The sequence below is a fragment of the Marmota marmota genome, unplaced genomic scaffold (assembly GCF_001458135.2).
Source record: "Marmota marmota marmota unplaced genomic scaffold, marMar, whole genome shotgun sequence".
Classification (NCBI taxonomy): Eukaryota; Metazoa; Chordata; class Mammalia; order Rodentia; family Sciuridae; genus Marmota; species Marmota marmota.
This window is the reverse complement of record NW_026000185.1, coordinates 6818305-6839518: the sequence shown is the minus strand read 5'-3', so window position 1 is coordinate 6839518 and position 21214 is coordinate 6818305. Positions and strand designations below refer to the sequence as shown.

The window sequence follows — 21214 nt, the reverse complement described above, 5'->3', positions numbered from 1 at the left end:
GGGGGGGGGGCAGTGCTAAGAAATCAATAAAATGTTACAAGGGCTGGAATTGTCCTAGTTCCTTCTGCCTCTGACCTGTGTTGTCTCTGTGGTCAAGCCAGTCATTGCTCTCTTCAAAATGAATATAGTATGGGCACCCTGGGTAAAGACAGGACAAAGTATGCCATTGCCACTTGCTCCAGAGGAGACAGGCCACCCCTAGAGTCCAGCTCCCCTATTGCCATGTGGTGGGAGGCCTGAAGACCACAGGGAGGGCAGAACTTTCCTGAGTTCTCATGGTCAGGGTGGGTGATGACCCCAGATTCCTGACCTCTTTCCTGTGCCTCATCCTCTTCTTTGCTTGCCCTTTCTTTTCCCTGGTTATTTAGGGAGGGTCCTGTCTATCAAGGCCACAGGGCCTGCTGTGTGGCATGGGGTGCTGAAAGCTGCCCTTCCTGGCAAAGCACAGCCCCTCCCAGCCCCCAGTTTAGCTCTGATTTCCAGTTTAGGGGCTGGAGTAGTGGGAAGTTGGGTGGTGAGTCCAAAAGCTCTGGCCTGGAGGTAAAGACTTGCTTATGGTCAGCTACTTCTGACCCTGAGGTCACATCCATCAGTAGAAGCTTTAGCCTGCTAGTACTGGGGAGGTGACGTGTGTGTGTGCGCGCGCGCGTGTGCGCGCGCAGTATTATGAGCATTGAACCTTGGGCCCCACACATGGAGGGCAAGCATTCTACCACTCCACTCTACCACCCAGCCTAGACTGTGGTGGCTCTTCCAGGCTATTGTCCCTGGATATTAGCTAAGGACTGATTGGCTACCCTGGACCTGCATCTGGGCTACTGATCAGTGGGCCACTCATGATTTTCCAGACCTTTCTTGACTGGAAATACTGGGACTTAAGGTGGGACAAAGATGCCTAGAATCTCAAGCAAGGCTTTTGGGACCCTAGCTAGGTCTCCCTAAGGTAGCAGGCAGCAGGCTGAGGAGTGCTAGGGAACAGGGCTAGGTGTCACAGCAGATTAGGAACCCTAGCGGGCCACAAGGGCTATTGTAGGAGAGAGAGGTGGACTGTGGGCACTCAGCCAGAGAGGAAAGTGGGAAATGGTTCTAACTGTGGCTGTTGCTTCTGGAGGCCCTTCTGCCCCTCTGGTGCTTTTGGCTCCCCATGTGAGTGCTAACTTGGGGAGCCCTCAGCTGTGCTAAAGAGGCCTGCAGGTGGCTCCTGGCTCACCTCACCTCCCTCCTACAGCCCTGGGTGCCGCCTATGGCACGGCCAAGAGTGGCACCGGCATCGCAGCCATGTCAGTCATGAGGCCGGAGCTGATCATGAAGTCCATCATCCCAGTGGTCATGGCTGGGATCATCGCCATCTACGGCCTGGTGGTGGCAGTCCTCATCGCCAACTCCCTGAATGATGGTATTAGCCTCTACAGGTGAGTGTGGGGAGTGCCATGCCTGGTACTGTCTTGCCTTGGTAGGCAGGCTGCTAACGGCCCTATATCTTTTCTCTCCTCCAGGAGTTTCCTCCAGCTTGGTGCAGGCTTGAGCGTGGGCCTGAGTGGCCTGGCAGCTGGCTTTGCCATTGGCATTGTGGGGGACGCCGGTGTTCGGGGCACTGCCCAGCAGCCCCGGCTGTTTGTTGGCATGATCCTGATCCTCATCTTCGCTGAGGTGCTTGGCCTCTACGGTCTCATCGTGGCCCTCATACTTTCCACAAAGTAGCCCCTCAAGCTCACCAGCCACAGAACACGATGTAAAGACCACCCCCCTCCTCATTCCAGAACGAACAGCCTGACACACATGCACGGGCAGCCACCCCCTCCTCCGTAGTTGGTCTTGTAAATGCGCAGTGTCCTAGTGCCCATTGTCTGTTGCCCCGCCTGGCCCCTTCCTCCCCGTGCTGTGGACATTGGGCCCACTCATCTCCCATCCAGGCCCCCGACCAGTGAGGATGCCAGCCTCCGGCCCCCCGCCCTAGAGTGCTCTGTGTATAAGGATGAATTAGAGTTGTCATTTTTCTCTTCACTGGATGTTTATTTATAAAAGATTTGACCTGTTCATGCGTCTGTGGAGCAACCCTTGTCTCCCAACTATATAGTACCCTTTAGGTAGAGTGTTGCCTTGTGGGGTCCCCCTTGCCGAGACTCCTTGGATGGAACCGCCCCTTGCGCCCGGTGCCCCGGTCGGGGGCAGAACGCCAGCCACCAGGCCTTGGCGCCCAGCTGTGTCCAATAAAGTTCTCGGATGTGATAGGCCTGTGTCTCAGCGCTTGTGTGGGCGGGGCGGGCCGGGCTGGCGCCGCACGTCAATGCGTCGCGGGTCACGTGGGCGGCGGGTCACGTGGGTGGGGCGATCATGTGGTGCCCGCCCCAGTCAGCTGAGGTCACGTGGCGCGGGGGCCTGCCGGCTCCGAGTTGCCGCGGCTCATGATGCGCGGCGAGCAGGGCGCGACGCGGGCTCCGGTGCTCCAGTTCACCAACTGCCGCATCCTGCGCGGTGGCGCACTGCTCAGGTGCGGGGGCCGGGCGGGGACAGCGCGGTGTGGGGCTGGGTTGAGCGACGGGACCGGTGGGCAATCTGAACGCCTGCCGCTGTGTGAGCAGGGAGGACCTGTGGGTGCGTGAGGGCCGCATCCTGGACCCGGAGAAGCTGTTCTTCGACGAGCGGCGCGTGGCCGACGAGCAGCGGGACTGCGGGGGCTACATCTTGGCGCCAGGCTTCATCGACGTGCAGATCAATGGTGCGGCCTGAGCCAGGGCCAGGGACGCAGGGGAGGAGCCCCGAGCACTCTGCGACCGCCTCTTTTTCTGGCCCTAGGTGGATTTGGTGTCGACTTCTCCAAGATCACAGAGAATGTGGGTTCGGGGGTTGCGCTGGTGGCCCAGAGGATTCTGTCCCACGGTGTCACCTCTTTCTGTCCCACCCTGGTCACTTCCCCACCAGAGATTTATCATAAGGTGAGGTCAGGCTCCAGGCTTCAAGCAAAAGGGGCGGGGGCGGTCTCTGGAAGCAATCATCCCCTTAACTTTTAAATCTCTTGCTGTTCTCTCTCCAAACACATCGTATGAATCTGAATCTGTTCTCCCTCCACTTGGGCCTGGGGTGGGGGTCCCCTGGCCTTTATTCATCAGCTGTCCCTCTTCCTTCTAACTGCCTCTGCAGTGCTCCCCACTTTTGCTGTTTCAGCGTCCTCATCTGCCACAGCCCCTCCCTACCCCCACTGCCGGCCTCCAATCCTCCTGGAGCAAGCAAGGTTGTTGGAGACACAACCATTGCCTGGGGTCAGACTCGTATTTCTTGACTGGTGTGTACCTCACTTGAACATGTCTTCCAGAAAGAGCTGCTCTCCCAGTGTTTCCAGCCTAATTTATCTTACATTTCCCACCCTTCTACCTTTCTTGCTGGTTAGAAGAAATTCCATTGTTCTTGTCCAGTTTTCCTTGGAAGTTTTGTCCTCTGAGCTGTTTCTCCCTGAGTGTGTTGCTGTCCTTTCCAGAATGCTTTGAGAGTAGGTTGCATATGCATGCCTCTGTATCCTTTAATACTTAACTTAAAAACATGGGTATTCTTTTACACTACCATAACGTGGCTGGTAAATTTAGGAACTGAACACTTTTTTTTTTTTTAATATTTATTTTTTAATTTTCGGCAGACACAACATCTTTATTTGTATGTGGTGCTGAGGATCGAACCCAGGCCGCACGCATGGCAGGCGAGCGCGCTACTGCTTGAGCCACATCCCCAGCCCGAACTGAACACTTTTACCCATGGTTAATTGATCTTGTTCTTTCAGTTTTGTCATTTGCCCCATCTGACTTTTCCTGTACTACAGAATCCACTGCAGAAATGTATGACTGTCTGTGGGTCCCTTTCTGGGTGTGAGCAGGGAGCTGTGGGAGGTTGTGGGTGGGCTCTGAGTTTGGGCTTCCTGGGCCTTGGTCCTGGCCTCCTGTGTTTATTTAGGTATTGGGGATTGAACTCGGGGGCACTCTATCACTGAACTGTACCCCCATCCTTTTTCAAATTTGTGAGACAGGGTTTCATTACGTTTTGGAGGCTGGCTTCCAACGTGTGATCCTCCTGCCTCTGTCTCCTGAGTCACTGGGATTACAGGTGTGCACCTGGTGGCCTTCTGACTCTTGTATCAGCCAAAATATTTGGAACAACCTTCTTTATTAACCTTAGTTTCCTCAATTGAAAATAATCTTCGTCTCTCAGGGTCTTTGGATGCTGTGCTTGGTGCATATGAAGCATTTGGTAAATGTTAATTAAGGATGTCTTCCTGGAAATTTTCCACAGCTCTGCAAGCACACAAATATCAAAAACCAAACTCAATTGTCCTGCTGCAGTTAGGCATCTGGTTTCCCAGCTGCCTTCTTAGGCTCTGGTCCTTTCCAAGATAACAGGACTCAGCATATCTCTAACATTCCCTTTGTACCTGCCGAACCTGTTCTCTTTCCCCAGGCACATTCCTGTAGTTCCAGGTTTCCCCTCTTCTGCCCCCAAGCTCTACCTGGAAGGCCTTGCTCTCNGGGGCGCAGGGTGTGCGTGCTTGTCTAGGTGCGAGTCTTGGGGGTCCCCGGATTCCGGCTGACGGCCCTACCAGCCAAGCTGCGGTGCGGGGGTGGGGCGGCGCTGGTGCCGCTGCCATCTTAGCCCCAGGAGGCGGGAGGGGGGCTGGGGTGGGGGCGCAGGGGGCGGCGCGCGGTCTTGCGACTGCTCCGCACCCCGCATTCAGCGGGCAGGTGTGACATCACACCTCGGGAGGCTCCGGTCTGTGGGCGGCGGCCCCGAGTGCGCCCGGGAGGGGAGTCCCTGGCCTCCTGGCCGGCGGGACACTCGGTCTCGCCTAGGTCCGCAGCCCTCGCCTCAAAGGCAGCCGGGGTCAGGTGGTCCGTATCCTGAGGCAGGTCCTTCCGGTTGGGGCTTGTCGCGGTTTCCCAATTACCCTGTCAGCTATGTAGGTTGGTTGGGAAAGCTGGAAAAGGAGTTGGTCCTGAGAGCCCACAGAGACGTAGGGGTGGGAGCATATGGAAATGGGGGCTTCTGGGAGACAGCGCTTGTGTGGACGCTTGCTGAGGGTCTGTGCTTTGACTTGGATGAGAAGGTGGCATGGGGTGCTAGCATTTACAGGATTGGGTCTTTGTTCCTTCGGAGGAATTCTCCAGTTTTGGTTCTTAAGAATGGAGGGATGAATGAATGACCTTCCTATTTCAGGGCCAGGAATCGGGAGGGGCTGCCCTGGTCATCGAGAAGGAATCCAGCAGAGTTCTTGATGGCACCCTGCTTTGAAGTTGGGCCTTCACATTACTAGGGGGTCAAATTTAGTGAAAACTTGCCCTTCTGGGAGACAGAAGCTTAGACCAAACCTGAGAATGTGGGGCCTAGGGAGATAAGTCAGAGACAGCTACAGTGGACTGGTCTGGCCTGGTTTGCTCCTCCTCTGGTAGGTCTGGTTCTTGGCTAGAGTGGCCCGCCCTGCCCCACCCTACCTGGTGGACTGGGGAGGCTCCCAGTACATGTATGTGGAGGGTTTGAACTCTAAACAGTCTCTGCTGACTGTAAATACTTGTGGGGTGGGGACTTGGGGACCCTGCTGTCTTGGGGGCCTTCCCCTGCCTGGGCCTGTCTGCCAGTCACATGTTGTTGAGTGAGCCCTGCCCTTTCCATCCCCTTCCAGTAAGGGGTCATTTGTGGTGGGAGATGTGGTCTAGACATCTCCTTTGCCAGGATACGCCTGCTGTTCCCACACCTTTAGAGCTTCTCTGAGCTGCATGCCATGCATCTCCCTTAAGCTCTTTGTCCCCAGAATGCCTTCGGAGGTTCTACTACCTTCCACCGCAGCTCTCTGTGGCTATCACTCACTTGTTCAGCAAATCTTGCTTGAGCTCTGCCAGGTATTGGGGTGACATCAGTGAACAACCAAGATCTCTGCCTGAATGAAACTTGCCTTCCAATTTTCAGGGTAACTTCTGGTGACTCTGAGTTTTCCCACTGACCTGTTTTTCTGTACCCAGTTCTCTCCCTCTCCATCAAGAACCTGCGTGTACTTTTCTACTGAGCAGTACCAGCAGGTGTCTGTACTTTATTGAGAACAGGGTATTGCTGGCTTAGGCCTTTCCTGCCTGACCCTGGCTCCTGGGGATTGGTACCTGCATACCTGTTGGCCCCTGTGAATTCTCTTCTGTGTCTTTAGCTCCATTCCTCCCCACATGGAGCTTAACACAGCCCAATGGTGGCTTGCCTATTCCTTGGCCATTACCTTTTGAATTCATTTCTGCACTCTAAAATGTGTCTTTCTCCAAGGTTTGTCTTCATCTTCTCTGCTGCTTGGACAAGCCCCTCTGTCCTTCCATGGCCTTTGGTGTTGCTGTTGGATCAACATGAAGCTCTCTGCCAGTGTCTGGGTCTTGGCCTGCTTTGCACTTGACTTATTGATTGTTTAATATTTTTTTAGTTGTCAATGGACCTTTACTTTATTATTTATGTGTGGTGCTGAGAATCAAACCCAGTGCCTCACACATGCTAGTCAAGTACTCTACCACTGACCTACAACCCCAGCCCGACTCATTAGTTTTTAACCAAATGAGATCCATGCATATCTTTCAGGCCCCCCTCCCCCATTTCACATTCCAGCTTCTCCTTTTTTCTTGTGACAAACATCCTGTTGATTCTTTCTTCATCATGTCTTCCATGAAGCTGCTGGTTGCTCCTTTTCTGTATTTTCAGCGACTTCCTCCCTGGTTTGGTGCTTGTGTTCCAGGAACTGCCTCCTGACCCTGCTCTCTGCCCCACTGCGTCTGGCATTATTGGCAGGCCTGCCTTTTAAAACTCCATCAGGCTTGGCTTCTTGGACCTGCTGCCACCCAGGCCTAGACAGGTTTTATTTTCTGTAGCTCTGACTTACAGTGGCTATCCCTTTTTCTCTCCCTTGTTCCTCTTGCCCTACCCTCTCCCCAGCCACGTGACTTCCCTGCTGTTCTGGGGAAGGGCCCAGCTTACTTCCTGCCTCTTAAGAGTCTCAATACCTAGGGTGCTGAGTTCCCTGTGTTCAAACTCCTCCCCAGTGCCACATGTCAGCCTGTGCTCACTGTTTGTAACTTGTCCCCAGGGGTGTGAACCCTGGAGGTGCTCATCTGTTGCACATATGTGATGCAGCCTGACATGGGGCTGTGCCTGCAGAGGGAGCCTCCAGTGCCTCCCCGCCAAAAAAAAAAAAAAAAAAAAAATACACTTTGACCAGAAAAGTTCCAGGAATGGCCTCTTGAAGATGGGCCCAGAGCCCTAGGCTAATGGTGTTACAAATCTTGGCCTGGTGGTATCTGGGCATCTCAGGATACCATTAGAGGAAGCAATATGGTCCATTGTATCCCTGCCCTAGCCTGCTCCCTCCAGTCTGCTCCTTGTCATCTCCACATGTGCTATTATCCTTTCCCTCTGTCCCATCTTGTGATTTCCTATTCACTGTCACTGTTTCCTTCAGAACCGCCTGGTCTGTCATCTTTCCACCCCCTACCCCCACCTTGCTGTCCTGGAGGTGTTGCTGTGTTTGGGTCACTGTTCTGTCTCCTCATCTCTGAAAAGACAGAGCCCTTTGGAATTCAGCTCTTCTCAGTGCTGGAACAAGAGCAGGCTTTTTTTTTGGGGGGGGGGGCAGTGCTAAGAAATCAATAAAATGTTACAAGGGCTGGAATTGTCCTAGTTCCTTCTGCCTCTGACCTGTGTTGTCTCTGTGGTCAAGCCAGTCATTGCTCTCTTCAAAATGAATATAGTATGGGCACCCTGGGTAAAGACAGGACAAAGTATGCCATTGCCACTTGCTCCAGAGGAGACAGGCCACCCCTAGAGTCCAGCTCCCCTATTGCCATGTGGTGGGAGGCCTGAAGACCACAGGGAGGGCAGAACTTTCCTGAGTTCTCATGGTCAGGGTGGGTGATGACCCCAGATTCCTGACCTCTTTCCTGTGCCTCATCCTCTTCTTTGCTTGCCCTTTCTTTTCCCTGGTTATTTAGGGAGGGTCCTGTCTATCAAGGCCACAGGGCCTGCTGTGTGGCATGGGGTGCTGAAAGCTGCCCTTCCTGGCAAAGCACAGCCCCTCCCAGCCCCCAGTTTAGCTCTGATTTCCAGTTTAGGGGCTGGAGTAGTGGGAAGTTGGGTGGTGAGTCCAAAAGCTCTGGCCTGGAGGTAAAGACTTGCTTATGGTCAGCTACTTCTGACCCTGAGGTCACATCCATCAGTAGAAGCTTTAGCCTGCTAGTACTGGGGAGGTGACGTGTGTGTGTGCGCGCGCGCGTGTGCGCGCGCAGTATTATGAGCATTGAACCTTGGGCCCCACACATGGAGGGCAAGCATTCTACCACTCCACTCTACCACCCAGCCTAGACTGTGGTGGCTCTTCCAGGCTATTGTCCCTGGATATTAGCTAAGGACTGATTGGCTACCCTGGACCTGCATCTGGGCTACTGATCAGTGGGCCACTCATGATTTTCCAGACCTTTCTTGACTGGAAATACTGGGACTTAAGGTGGGACAAAGATGCCTAGAATCTCAAGCAAGGCTTTTGGGACCCTAGCTAGGTCTCCCTAAGGTAGCAGGCAGCAGGCTGAGGAGTGCTAGGGAACAGGGCTAGGTGTCACAGCAGATTAGGAACCCTAGCGGGCCACAAGGGCTATTGTAGGAGAGAGAGGTGGACTGTGGGCACTCAGCCAGAGAGGAAAGTGGGAAATGGTTCTAACTGTGGCTGTTGCTTCTGGAGGCCCTTCTGCCCCTCTGGTGCTTTTGGCTCCCCATGTGAGTGCTAACTTGGGGAGCCCTCAGCTGTGCTAAAGAGGCCTGCAGGTGGCTCCTGGCTCACCTCACCTCCCTCCTACAGCCCTGGGTGCCGCCTATGGCACGGCCAAGAGTGGCACCGGCATCGCAGCCATGTCAGTCATGAGGCCGGAGCTGATCATGAAGTCCATCATCCCAGTGGTCATGGCTGGGATCATCGCCATCTACGGCCTGGTGGTGGCAGTCCTCATCGCCAACTCCCCCCCCAACCCATTTCTCGCAGCACCAGGCACTGAAGAGCCTGAGCCCGTGGTCCTTTCTCAGTCTGTGGCCCACCTATATCTGTCCAGGATCTGCTTGTCTAACTTTCAGAGTCTGACTGCCTTTCTCTCTCCCTCTCTTTTTTTTTTTTTTTTGTTAAATATTTATTTTTTGGTGTAGATGGACACAACACAATGCATTTTATTTTTATGTGGTGCTGAGGATTGAACCCGGGTCCCACCCGTGCTAGGTGAGCGGCTCTACCACTGAGCCACAATCCCAGTCCCTCTCTCTTCCTCTTTAAGGTCTTTAAGGTTTGAGGTCTTTTTTTGGAGGTGGGAGTACTGGAAATTGAGCCTAGAGGAGCTCTAGCACTGAGCTATAACCCCAGCCCCCCCCCCTTTTTTTTTTTTAATTTTGAGACAGGATCTTTCTAAGTGGTGCTTAAGGTCCTGAGTTTGATCTCCAGCATCAGAAAAAATCAGTCAATCAACCTTCACTTTTGTTTGGGGCAGGGAGTTCTGGGGAGGGTGCAGTTATCACTTTTGTTCAGCAGGGAGTCCTGAGGGAGTTGCAAGCAGCCTGCCACCCTTGCCCAGGGACCCTTGCAGAGCTGCAGGCTATGGAAAGCCCTTGCCCACCTGGGAGAAACATGGCATGGGCTGGGTTGCCTGGCCTTTCAGCCCCTGAGATCAATCGTGAGCCTTGTCATTCCTCCCCAGTGCTGTGACCTTTCTGATCAAGTGTGGCCTGGGCTGTGAGTGCTGAGCCCTGACTCTACCTGCACTGAGCACTCTGGCCTTGCTGCTTGTACCTGCTCCTGCCTCCTGGCCTTGCTGCTCAGGAAGGTTATGGTCACTTTGTTGGGGCCTCTACTCCACTTATGTTCTAGCTGCTGCTGGATGGAGGCCACCCTGAGGGCCAGAGCAGGTTGGCGCCACCTTTGGTGCCCCTGCTCCTGTCCTCGTGGCATGGAAGCTCTGTTGCCTCGGTCCTCTGGGCAGGCTGTCTGGTGTCCCCCATTCGTAATTTCCTGCTCTTGACCATTGTGTGGGGCCTTTGGCCATCTTCTAGATCCTGGGAGGGATGGCCAGTGGGTCTGGGCTGGGCCAGGGCCCTGAACTCTACCTGAGATCTCTGGGTACAGGGCTATGGGGGGGCAGGGCTTTAACAGCTGGTTCCCCCCAGGTCCTTCCTCAGATCCCCGTGAAGAGTGGTGGTCCCCATGGGGCAGGGGTCCTCGGTGAGTGGCTGATCCCCTCGTGCCCCCACCCTGGGAGACCCCTACCCACCAGGTGCCCAGATGGGGAGGGAGGGAGGGTGTGCAGGCACAAGGGGTTGATGTGGGCTGTAGGACGGGGGTGCCTGCTGGAGTCACCCTCATTTCCTCCCTCTAGGGGTGCACCTAGAGGGCCCGTTCATCAGCCAGGAGAAGCGGGGTGCACACCCTGAGGCCCACCTCCGTTCTTTTGAGGCCCATGCCTTCCATGATGTGCTGGCCACCTATGGTCCCCTGGACAACGTTCGCATTGTGACACTGGCCCCTGAGCTGGGCCGCAGCTACGAAGTGATCCAGGCACTGACAGCCCAGGGCATCTGCGTTTCCCTAGGTGAGGGGCCGTCAGCAGGGGCGGGGTCTGCAGCTGGAGTAGAGTCTGAACTCAGGTCCCCTATGCAGGGCACTCTGTGGCTGACCTACAGGCTGCAGAGGAAGCAGTACAGAGTGGGGCCACCTTCATTACCCACCTCTTCAATGCCATGTTGCCTGTGAGTGCTGCCCTGGCTCCTGGAGGGGTGGGCTTTTGGCAGCCTCTGTCCTCACTCAGCCAGCTCCTCCTGTCCTGCCCAGTTCCACCACCGTGATCCTGGCATTGTGGGGCTCCTGACCAGTGACCGCCTGCCCCCTGGGCGCTGCATCTTCTACGGAATGATTGCCGATGGCATACACACCAATCCTGCAGCTCTACGCATTGCCTACCGGGCCCATCCCCACGGTGAGCCTCCATGGAGGAGGGACAGTGGAAGTTAGTTTTTCAGCTTGCCCACCAGGCCCATCCCCAGGGTGAGTCTCCAGGGAGGAGGGGCATTGAAATCAGTTGTCCTGGTCCTGAAGCACTTCTCCTCTAGGGCTGGTGCTAGTCACTGATGCTGTCCCTGCCCTGGGCCTGGGCAATGGCCGTCATACACTGGGACAGCAGGATGTGGAAGTGGATGGGTTGACGGCCTATGTGGCAGGTGAGTGACTCCCATGCTCACAGGAAAGCAGCCCCTCAGCCTCTTGGGGGGGGGTGTGGAATTTGGGTATCCCCTGCTTGCCTTCTGGGCTCCCAGGCCCACAGTTCCCCTGGCCTCTCTGCTCTCAAGGCACCAAGACGCTGTGTGGCAGCATAGCACCAATGGATGTCTGCGTCCGGCATTTTCTGCAGGCCACAGGTTAGTGGGCCAGTGTGTCTCTGTGTCTAGGAACAGAGGCCACCTCTGGGATGAACTGGGGCGGGGTAGGATTATGGGAATCCTGTTTCAACAATCTTCACCTGCCCATATTGGGGTGGTGGTTTCCAGGGGATGGACTGGACACTGGAATGTGGCCAAGACCCTGCAGAGAGCTCATAAGCATGGTAGCATGGCTGCGTGGTAGCAACAGGTTGATGGGCAATGAAACCACAGACCTTGGGAGGGGCAGGGCCCCTTATCCTACTTGCAGAAGAACCAAGGCTGCAGCCCTATGGGATGGGGGGCTTCTCAGGGACAGCACAGATGGTCAGGTGGGATGGGGTGGGGCAGGATTGGCACTGCGGGCCCCTGGGATAAGTTGTGCGGTGCCCTTGCACAGCAGCAGATGAGGAGAGGCTAGATGCCATTCTGGAGGCAGTAGGTATCACAGTCCATTGTACTGTTTAAATCAGATGGGCTGAGGACAAGGGACAGCAAGGGGACAGCCTAGGAGGCAGGACATGGCTGTGTCCTAACCCCAGGACTGATCAGAGTGGTGAAGTGAATATGGTCATTTGACCTCTTGGTTAGGGGAGCAGAGAGCAGAGCCCTGGGTTCCTGCTAGGCTGGTGACATAGTGAGCCCTGGTATTACTTCTTTGCATTTGGGGGCTCTCCCCAGGATTCAGGAGAAAGTGGAGGGTCCTGTGGGCATGTGGGACCAGAGAGTGCTTTGTTAGGGAGAAGAGAAACCCTGCAGGCAGGGATGGTGCCTGGGCTGAGGAAGAGAGGAGCAAGTACTATCCCCTAGAGCTGGGGTAGGGACTGGCTGTTAACATGTTGCAGAGTCTTGGGCTGTCCCCCCTTGTTTCCAGGCCCTAAAACGGGAGCTTGGAACTGTGAGTAGGGGAGGGGCTGTGGGACCTTACCATGATGTGTCCCAAACAGGCTGCAGTGTGGAGGCAGCCCTGGAGGCTGCATCCCTGCATCCTGCCCAGCTGCTGGGGCTGGAGAAGAGCAAGGGGAGTCTGGACTTTGGTGCTGATGCAGGTGAGGCTCCACATAGGAGAGGCCCAGTAAAGGGCTGGGTCAGGGCCCAGGTGAGTGAGTGAGTCTTCCCGGTTTCTGGCTCCCTGGTGGCATTGCCTGCCATAGTCTCTCTCTGGCTCTCTATTCCCCTTGGCCAGGCTTTCTGGCATCCAAGATAAGGCCAGACCAGGGCTGCAGGGAGTAGTCCCTTGTCCCTGACTGTGAGGAGTTGGACTCTTGGTTCTAGAACCTATGTCAGTCTGTGATGGTCAGGACATCCTGCATGAGTCATGTCCCTGGGCCTCAGCTTCCCCACTGGGTTCAATTGTGGGGGGAATGACTCCATATGGGGGGTTGGGGTGGTCCCATCCCATCCCTTCTTACCCTGTGGCTCTGCCCCAGACTTCGTGGTGCTCGACGACAACCTCCGTGTCCAGGCCACCTACATCTCTGGTGAGCTGGTGTGGCAAGCAGAGGAAGCCAGGCAATAACCAAGGACCTCAGCAGGAGAGGATGCCCAGCCCCAGATGGACACTGACATGGCGGACAGTTGAGGGAGCTGGTCTCCAGAGAGCAAGTTGGGACCCCTCCTCCAGGTTGGCCCTTCCAGAGCCTCAAGTGGCCCTGGAGGCAGTGGCTCGGATAAATGTGTGGCCAGCAAGACTTGCCTTGTCTCTGGGTGTTGATTGTTTTTGAAGCAGGGCTGCTGTCTTGGGGCCTCATTGAAGGTGTTTGTGTCTTGGGGCAGAAATGGTTGGATTCCTTGTGGGCCCCCTATTAGGCTGGACCTGTCTGAGGTCTATAAATCCACAGGAAGTGAGCAGGGAGTCCTTCAGTGTGGCGGGTGGAATGGAATCATGGCCATGGTTGGAAGACCACAGGAAGGAGTTGGGGACAGTGATGGTGGGTGGTTTTTAATGTTTAGTCACATCCCCTGAGCTGGGTAGGCAGAGGGGAGACCCAAGGCCCAGTTCTGGACCTGGGCACAGTTCCAGGCCCTCTGTTGAGACCTTCATGAGGGTGTCCACACTGGTCTTGGAACCCCAGGTCACCCAGCACTGAGTGCAGGAGGTAGTACCCAAGGGTCCCAATCCAGACTAGGACCCCCAGCTAGCTGTTTATCCCTGGCCTGCTGACTTGCCTGACCTCAGTCCCATCACCTAGTGCCCTTGTGCATAGTCATGGTTCTATGTTCTTCTACATCATAGCTCAGCAGCCCCACCTCCCCAACCTGCCCCTGGTGGGTTTGACAAGCCCTCCCCTTGCCCACCATAGTTTGGTGGCTATGGAGACCTGCCAGTGCTGTTGGGAAGCTCAGGGTCTCACCACTGTTCAGGGGCCCTTCAACTTATGCTTGCTTCTTTAATGTTGCTTGGGCAATACATTCCAGTGTTCTACTCCAACACATTCTTGGTCTTCCTCTATTAAAGTACCATGGGCCATCAGGCTCTTTGGATAGCTTCAAGGTGGGCAGGCTTTGGGGGCCCTCCTGGCTCTGAGGATGACCGTGACACAGGGGGGTCAAGCCTGGGAGTGGTATCTTGACTTTCTTCCCATTTGGGTCCTGGAGTAGGTGGCTCCACCCCCTTTTATGTGATGAGATTATTCCTTGGTGCAAAAGAAAAATGTGCCAGGATGCTGTTGTATGTTGCTTCCAATAAAAGAAATGTCTCCAGGCCACAGCAACAAAACCACTCATGGGCTTTTACCTGGACTGTGGGCAAACATCCAGGGGAGAACAGCTGGTGGGATAGGGGTACATCAGGCCAGGTCTCAGCCCGTGTGTTCCTGGGTACACACCATCAGCCCAAGAATGTGAGTCTATGGGATCCCAACCTTCCAAAAGCTGCAGGTGCAGGGATGCTTAGGTCTGTCCCATAGCCACACGCCTTTCAATATGTGGCTGGCCACCCCCTGCAATGTGTCCAGTGCTGGGAGACAGTTGTGAATGTGGGTCACGCTGGGCCTATCCAGCAGGGCTCATTATGGCCATGAGAGGCAGGTGAGCTTGACCCTCACCTGGTTTCAGGCTTTGCTCTTAAATACTTAACTAGTGTTGACTCATTTCCATATTTCTGCCAGAAAACCAATGAGGAAGCTGGGTGTGATGGCTGTAATCCTATAACCTATAATCCTAGCTACTGGGGGGTGGGGGCAGTGGTGAGGCAGCAGGACTGCAAATTTAAGGCCAGCCAAGGGCAAATTAGTGAGACCCTGTCTCAAAAAATATAAAGGGTTGGGGATGCAGCACAGTGTTACAGTGCCCCTGGGTTCGCTTCTCAGTATTGGAGGAAAAAAAAAAATCCAAAGAGGAGGCCTATTTGTCATTTTTGCTTCTCTCTTGGGAAAACTGGAGTACTGAGTCCTAGAGCTACGGAGTGCCCCGGGGGCTGGAAATGTAGCTCAATGGTAGAGTCCTTTTCTAGCCAGGCCCTGGGTTTCATTCCCAGCATGGGGGACAGGGTAATTTAGCCCAGGCACACCCTGCTTCATTCCACCCAGCTGCCTCTCTGGATGAAGAGGAGGGAAGGGCTCCTTAGAGGGGTGGACAGTGGGTGTGACATTCAGATGATGGGAGCTACCTTTGTGGAAGAGTTTCAGGCAAAGCTAACTGTCCCAGCAAGGCCAGAGACACAGATGTGTGTGTGTTGGTGGAACAAAGACCGCCACTGCAGTCAATGGAAAGAGGTGCAAGCAGGGCTGTGGACCTGCCGTAGGAGTTTAGGTTTTATTTCAGGTGCAAGGGGAAATGCCACTGGGTTTTAAATTTTTAAAATTATGACAAAATGTAAAATGTACTTTTTTTTTCAGTACTGGGGATTAAACCCAGGGGTGCTCTATCACTGCGGGACACCCCTAGCTCGCCTTTTTTTGGTAACAGGGATTGAACCCAGGGGTGCTTTACCACTGAGTTACATCCCCAGCCCTTTATTTAAGATGCTGAGGCCGGTGAACTTGTGATCCTCCTGCCTCAGGCTCCAGAGTCACTTGGATTACAGGCGAGCTCCACCACACCTGGCAAGTTTACCATTCTGATCACTCTGAAATGTACAGTTCCGTGGCACTAAGCACATTCATATTGTGTGCAGCCATCACACCTCCATCTTCCCAAAGGGTGACCTCACTTTTGCCCCATCCGAAGCTCTGAGCTGGAGGGCTGTAAACGGAAGGGTGGGTTGCCGCTTAGGTCATCCTGGGGGTGCTGGGGGGCCGGGCCGCCCTGGCCGTGGGTGCCAGCGGTGCTGCCACAGGCTGTATGGTGGGTGTGGATTGGGGGACAGTGAGGCTGGTGTGCCCGCTGAGTCACAGTGGGGGCGGGGGAGCCTGGTGGGTGGCAGAGCTGGTGTTTGTGAGACACCTGGCCTGTCGCTCTGTCTGTTGGCTGTGTGCAGCTTGAAGAGGTGCTTTGGCAAGCGTAGTTCTGCGGGCACCACCCGGTGGCCTTCCAGAACACCCTCTAGGGCACGCAGGACTGAGCCACCGCAGGTTCAAGTCCTCATGCTGGAGACCCAGCCAAGCCCTTTTATCTCCAGGCCTCGAGGCTCCCAGGACCATTGGCATATGGTGGGGTGATGCGCGGGTCTCCCTAGTCAGATACCCCTGCTGGGGCACAGCAGCAGAAGAAAGCGGAGGGCCCAGTCCAGGAGGCCTATTCTGTCCTGGCGGGGGGCTGGAGGTGGGGCGCAGGTGGGCACATGGACTCGCCCGCCTTAGGAGGGCTGTTTCTGGTGGTCTCTGCTGGGGCCAATCACAGTGGCCAACCGAGAGGGACGTTTGCTCTGCTCAGGGCAGACTCTGCTGCACCCCACTCATAGCACTTTGACGATTCCCTGGGCCCCGCCCCAGCCTGTTCTTCCCTATGATTCTGGAGTGCAGGTGGACCAAGGGCACCTTCCCAGTCCCGTGGTCAGCCGCCAGGTGTGCCCCTTCCAACCTGATCCTGCGCCTTTTACCACAGTGTCACAGTTTATTACTAAGTGGTATTGCACTTTTGGTACTGCTTGGCAATTCTCTATTTTTAAAGTGAGCATGTGGAGAGCTTCCCAGATGGGAGTGCATGGATCTGTCTCTCTATTGTAAAAGGTGCCTGGGTCCTTTCTGTAAACATGGGTGTTCCGTGACAGTAACCAGTTCTCACCACACCCTTGCTAAGGATTGCCTGAGGGTGGAAATGGGCGTATCTGGGGATCCAGATACTCCAGGGCATTCCTCTTCCCTCTGTGGCCTTGTCCCCTTGTGATCCCAAGAAGACCAGAGAATGGCCTTCTGCATGAGTTTCCTGTTGCTGCTGTAACAAATCACCTCAAACCTGTTTAAAACAATTGGAACTTATGGTTTTATGGTTCTGGAGGCCCATGTAAGAAATAGGTCTCATGGGCTGAAGTCAAGGCAGGTGCAAATCTGCAGAGGCTCCTGTTCTGCTTTGTTTCCTAGAGGCTGCTGACTCCTTTTCTTTTGCAAAGCCAGCAGTGGCCAGCAAGCCTCCTTTTGTATGTTTAGAGACCCTTGTGATTATACTGGGCTCGCTGGAGAACCCTGGCTAGTCTCCTTTTTTTTTTTTAGTTATACATGGATACAATATCTTTATTTTGTTTATTCATTTTCTTGTGGTGCTGAGGATCGAACCCAGTGCCTCACATGTGGGAGGCAAGCACTCTGCCACTGAGCCACAACCCCAACCCTAGTCTCCCATTTTTAAGGTCAGCAGAATAGCAGCCTTAATCCCCCCTTTTCTGTAGATCATGACATACTCACAGTGGCGGATCAGGTACTGAACATCCTTTGACAGACCATTATTCTGGAGAGAAGGACCCAGGCAGAAGTGTTCCTGCTCAGGTCTAAAAGAGATACTAGTTCCATCTCAGGTTTCAGCATCTAACATCACAAAAAACTAAAAAAGGAGATACCATATTTCTGTCATCAGTGCATGAAGGTTCCTTTTTCCCTACGTTCTTACCAATGGTGGATGTTTTCAAGTTTTGAGAGTTTAATTGGTTTTTGAATGAGCCCCATTTTATAGTTGGGAAATTTGAGGTTTGAGAGGGCAAGTTAGGAGACTGAGATCTCACAAAACTGCCCCTTTCCTGACTGCCAGTCAAGCTTCTTTGTCACTTCTTTGTCACAGTTAATAGGGGAAGATGTGAATTCACCTAGGTAGTTTGGAAACTACTGAATCCCTTTGTTATCTCTCATCCATCTATTCATCTGCAGCCATCAATAAATGCATATTGGGAGCCTTGGGCATGGTGAACAGAGACCATGGGCAGAGGCTACTGTTTGAAAAGCCCTTTCCCATCACCTGCCTGTACCTTAACTGGTCTTTTTGCCTCCCTATTTGCCCCCTGTGATCCTTTCCCCAGACCCTGCCAAGCAGGTGCAGGAGAGTCTAAAATATAAATCAACTGGGCTCTGCCTGGTGCAGCTCTTCATTGGCTTGATACTTAAGTGCTTGCAAAATCTGTGGGGTGTGGACCTACCTTCCCCTTTCTGCTGTGTCTGCATGAATGCTAGTAGTTGTCCTGCCCTTGGCTATTGGTGGTAGCTGGCTTTGAAGGTGGCCCCCCACATGATGTTCCTCCTGATGATGGATATAGGTTATATAGGTTATAAAAACCACCATGGCTGGGCATAGTGGTGCACAACTGTAATCCTAGCTACTTGGGAAGCTTAGGCAGGGGAATTGCAAGTTCCAGGCTACCCTGGGCAACTTAGTGAGGCTGTAAGCAACTTAGCAAGACTCCAAAAAAGGGGGAGAGTACTCTTGGGTTCAATCCCCAGTACCTCCTCTTCCTGCTAGAACAAAGAAAACAAACTAAAAAACCCTTAGCTTCCAGCTTGGGTCTGATGGTTTTCTCTTGAACCACTTACTCTGGGGAGAGCCAGCTGCCACAGCATGAAGACATTCAGCTCTGTAGAGCAGCTCACATGAAACAGAGACTTCCAGCCCACTGCTGTAGGAATGAGACTTTTTGGAAGTGGGTCCTCCAGGTTTGCTCAAGCCTTCAGATGCCTGAACCAGACCACCCAGCTGCTGGTTCCCTCCCCGGCTTCAGACTCCCAGAAACTATGAGACAATGCACCTCTTGTTTGGGGAAAATTTGTTACATAGTAGTAGGTATCTAATACCCTAGCTGTGAGACATTGGGTTAGGTTCCTAATTTCTGAACCCCGTTTTCTCCCCTTGTGCTGCAAACGTTATGGGAATAAGTATGGAGGAATACATGATGCAGCACAGGCCAAGTGCAGCCAGCACTCGGCACATCGGGCATCCTCGCTGCCCCCTCATGGTTGGTTCCCAACATCCATGACCTCACAATGTCAAACCAAGCCCCTGGATGCTTGGCTCAAGACACCCTTCAGCTATGGACAGAGGCATTGGGCAGGAAAGGGACAGATAAGAGCTGGAGAACAGTCTGTCTCCTTCCTCCAGCTGAGGTGCCCATGAACTGTGCTGGACCAGGTGAGACTATCTCCCCCAGTGTTCATTGTCCCCAAGATGGGTGGCCAGACCTGACACAGGTGCCCTGCCTCTCTAGAGGTGAGAATAGAAGCCTGCCTGGCTGGGCTTGGCCTAGGCCTTGCCTGCTCTCTGCTGTCAAGGTCCTGGCAGGAGTGAGGACTGCTTTTCCTCAGCCTCCTGCTGCCCTCCCTGCCTGCTCAGCTGCTTTCTTCAGGGCAGCAGCCTCCTCCTCTCCCCTCACTCCTTCCCCAAGGCTGCCTGGCTGCATCACGCCCACAGCACAGGTGGGCTCCACCTTTCACCAGTCATTTTTACTCAAGTACCCCACCCACTTCTTCCTTCCCAGTTTCTCTGTGAACTACTTAAGAACCACAGGGCTGTGTGTTGGTACAATGGACTTGAACAGGAAAAATGTTAAGAGAACCCAGTCTGCACCCCAGTGGAAATCAGCGTTGCCTATATTTCCTTCCAGGCCTTTTTCTTTGCATTTACTTTACTAATTGGGAGCTGGGGGTATAACTCAGAGGTAGACTGCTTGCCTAGCATGTGTGAAGTCCTGGGTTTGATCCTTAGTAGTACAAAAACAAAATAAAAATCCTTTTACATACATGCTTAGATTTATAAGGGTTATTTGAAAACATTCATTGGATTGTGTATGTGTGTGAGTGGTACCAGTTATTGAACCCAGGGGTGCTTTACCACTGAGCTATGTCCCAGTCTTTTTTTATTTTTTGAGACAAGGTCTCACTAAATTGCTGAGGCTGGCCTCAAACTTGAGACCCTCTTTCCTCAGTCTCTGGGATTACAGTTATGTGTCACTGTATCTGGCCATGTGTGATTTTTTTTGTTGTTGTTTGTTTGTTTTGTACTGGGGATTGAACCCAGGGGAGCTCTACCACTGATCTCTGGCCCAATCCTTTTCAACTTTTTTTGAGACAAGTTCTTGCTAAATTGCTGAGACTGGCCTTAATCTTGAGACCCTCCCAAGTCATTGGGATTATAGGCATGCACCTCCATGCCCAGATGTCTGTCTGCTTTTCTAGAAATATCTTTATACTTTTTATGATTCATCGTTTGTGGTCATTATTTCTTGCCTTTCTGTTGAAATGGTAAGGATTCATTTTTTATACCTGCCATGTCTTCTGCCTCCTGTCCAGGTAGAATATGATGAATCATATTCTACCGAATCAGTGTAATAACTGACCATGACTGTAAATATCAGTCACAGTAGAGAGGATTGAGAGGAGGTATGGGCTGTGATTGTGATTCCTTTTTGGTAGAGCTATTCTGGATTTTTTTTTTCTCATTTCCCTGTGAGTCCCTCAATTTAACTCAAATTTTCCCCCTGATACTAGGGATTGAACCCAGGTGTGCTCTACCACTTAGCTATATCCCCAGCCCTTTTTTTTGGGGGGGGGGGTACCAGTAATTGAACTTAGAGGCACTCGACCACTGAGCCATGTCCCCAGTCTTATGTATTTTATTTAGAGACAGGGTCTCACTGAGTTGCTAGCACATTGCTTTTGCTGAGAGGCTGGCTTTGAACTCGAGATCCTTCTGCCTAGGCCTCCCAAGCTGCTAGTAGTTGCACCATCTTGCCTGGCTTATTTTTTATTTTGAGATAGGGTCTCACTACATTTCTGAAGCTGGCCTTGAACTTGTGATCCTCCTGCCTTAAGCTCCTTAGTCACTGGGTTCTAGGTGTGGCCATCATGCCCAACCTGAATTCAAGTTTATTTGTGGCAAGAATCTATAATTTCCTCTAGAATTCTACTCCACTTCAGTCTGGGTGTTCCTTGCTGACAGCTCTTATCCTGAGCATTTTCTCACCCTATTCACTTAAATTCTACCTTTTAATAGGGGCGGCATGTCTAGAATCTCTTAGGGGTTAATGTACAGGCTTTGGCCACATGGATATGGCTGAGGCAGGGGGACTATAAGTTCAAGGCCAGGGTTGGGTTTGATCCTCAATACCACATAAAATAAACAAAATAAAGGTATTGTGTTCATCTACAACTAAAAAAAAAAAAAGTTCAAGGCCAGACTGGGCAACTTAGACCCTGTCTCAAGATAAAAAATTTAAAAAAGCTAGGGCTATAACCTCTGTGGTAGAGTGTCCCCAGGGTTCAATCTCCATTGTCCCCCTCCCCGCCAAAAATTACCAAAACTGTGACCTAGTTACCTGATTTTCTTTTTTGGGGGGGTGGGGTGGGGTGGGTATTGAACCCAGGGGCTTCACCACCAAGCTACACCCCCAGCCCTTTTTTTTGGGGGGGGGGGGACC

At 53.2% G+C, this 21214-nt stretch overlaps 2 protein-coding genes across 5 annotated transcripts in view; both read left to right on the top strand.

Moving 5' to 3' along the window:
- The window catches only part of Tbc1d24 (TBC1 domain family member 24), a 39428-nt gene extending 37199 nt beyond the window's left edge, over positions 1 to 2229 (top strand). Inside the window, exons 13-14 of the mRNA XM_048789333.1 lie at positions 1229 to 1412; positions 1497 to 2229. Of these exons, the coding sequence (XP_048645290.1) occupies positions 1229 to 1412; positions 1497 to 1701 (389 nt within the window). The 3' untranslated portion in view covers positions 1702 to 2229. The remainder of the gene's footprint in view (positions 1 to 1228; positions 1413 to 1496) is intronic.
- Positions 2230 to 2331: 102 nt separating this feature from the next.
- Amdhd2 (amidohydrolase domain containing 2) lies at positions 2332 to 13133 on the top strand. Of its 4 annotated transcripts, none has more exons than XM_015490872.2 (11): positions 2332 to 2491; positions 2583 to 2719; positions 2797 to 2936; positions 10198 to 10252; positions 10407 to 10619; positions 10688 to 10776; positions 10859 to 11003; positions 11137 to 11244; positions 11374 to 11442; positions 12390 to 12491; positions 12873 to 13133. In XM_015490872.2, exons 1-11 carry the CDS (start codon positions 2406 to 2408, stop codon positions 12959 to 12961), a joined length of 1233 nt encoding a protein of 410 aa, XP_015346358.1. In that variant the 5' UTR covers positions 2332 to 2405; the 3' UTR covers positions 12962 to 13133. The 4 variants fall into 4 exon arrangements, with proteins under 4 accessions (XP_015346358.1, XP_048645294.1, XP_048645295.1 ...); XM_048789337.1 differs by having other exon boundaries at positions 11341 to 11442; XM_048789338.1 differs by lacking the exon at positions 10198 to 10252 and having other exon boundaries at positions 10484 to 10619; positions 11341 to 11442.
- The last annotated feature ends 8081 nt before the right edge of the window (positions 13134 to 21214 follow it).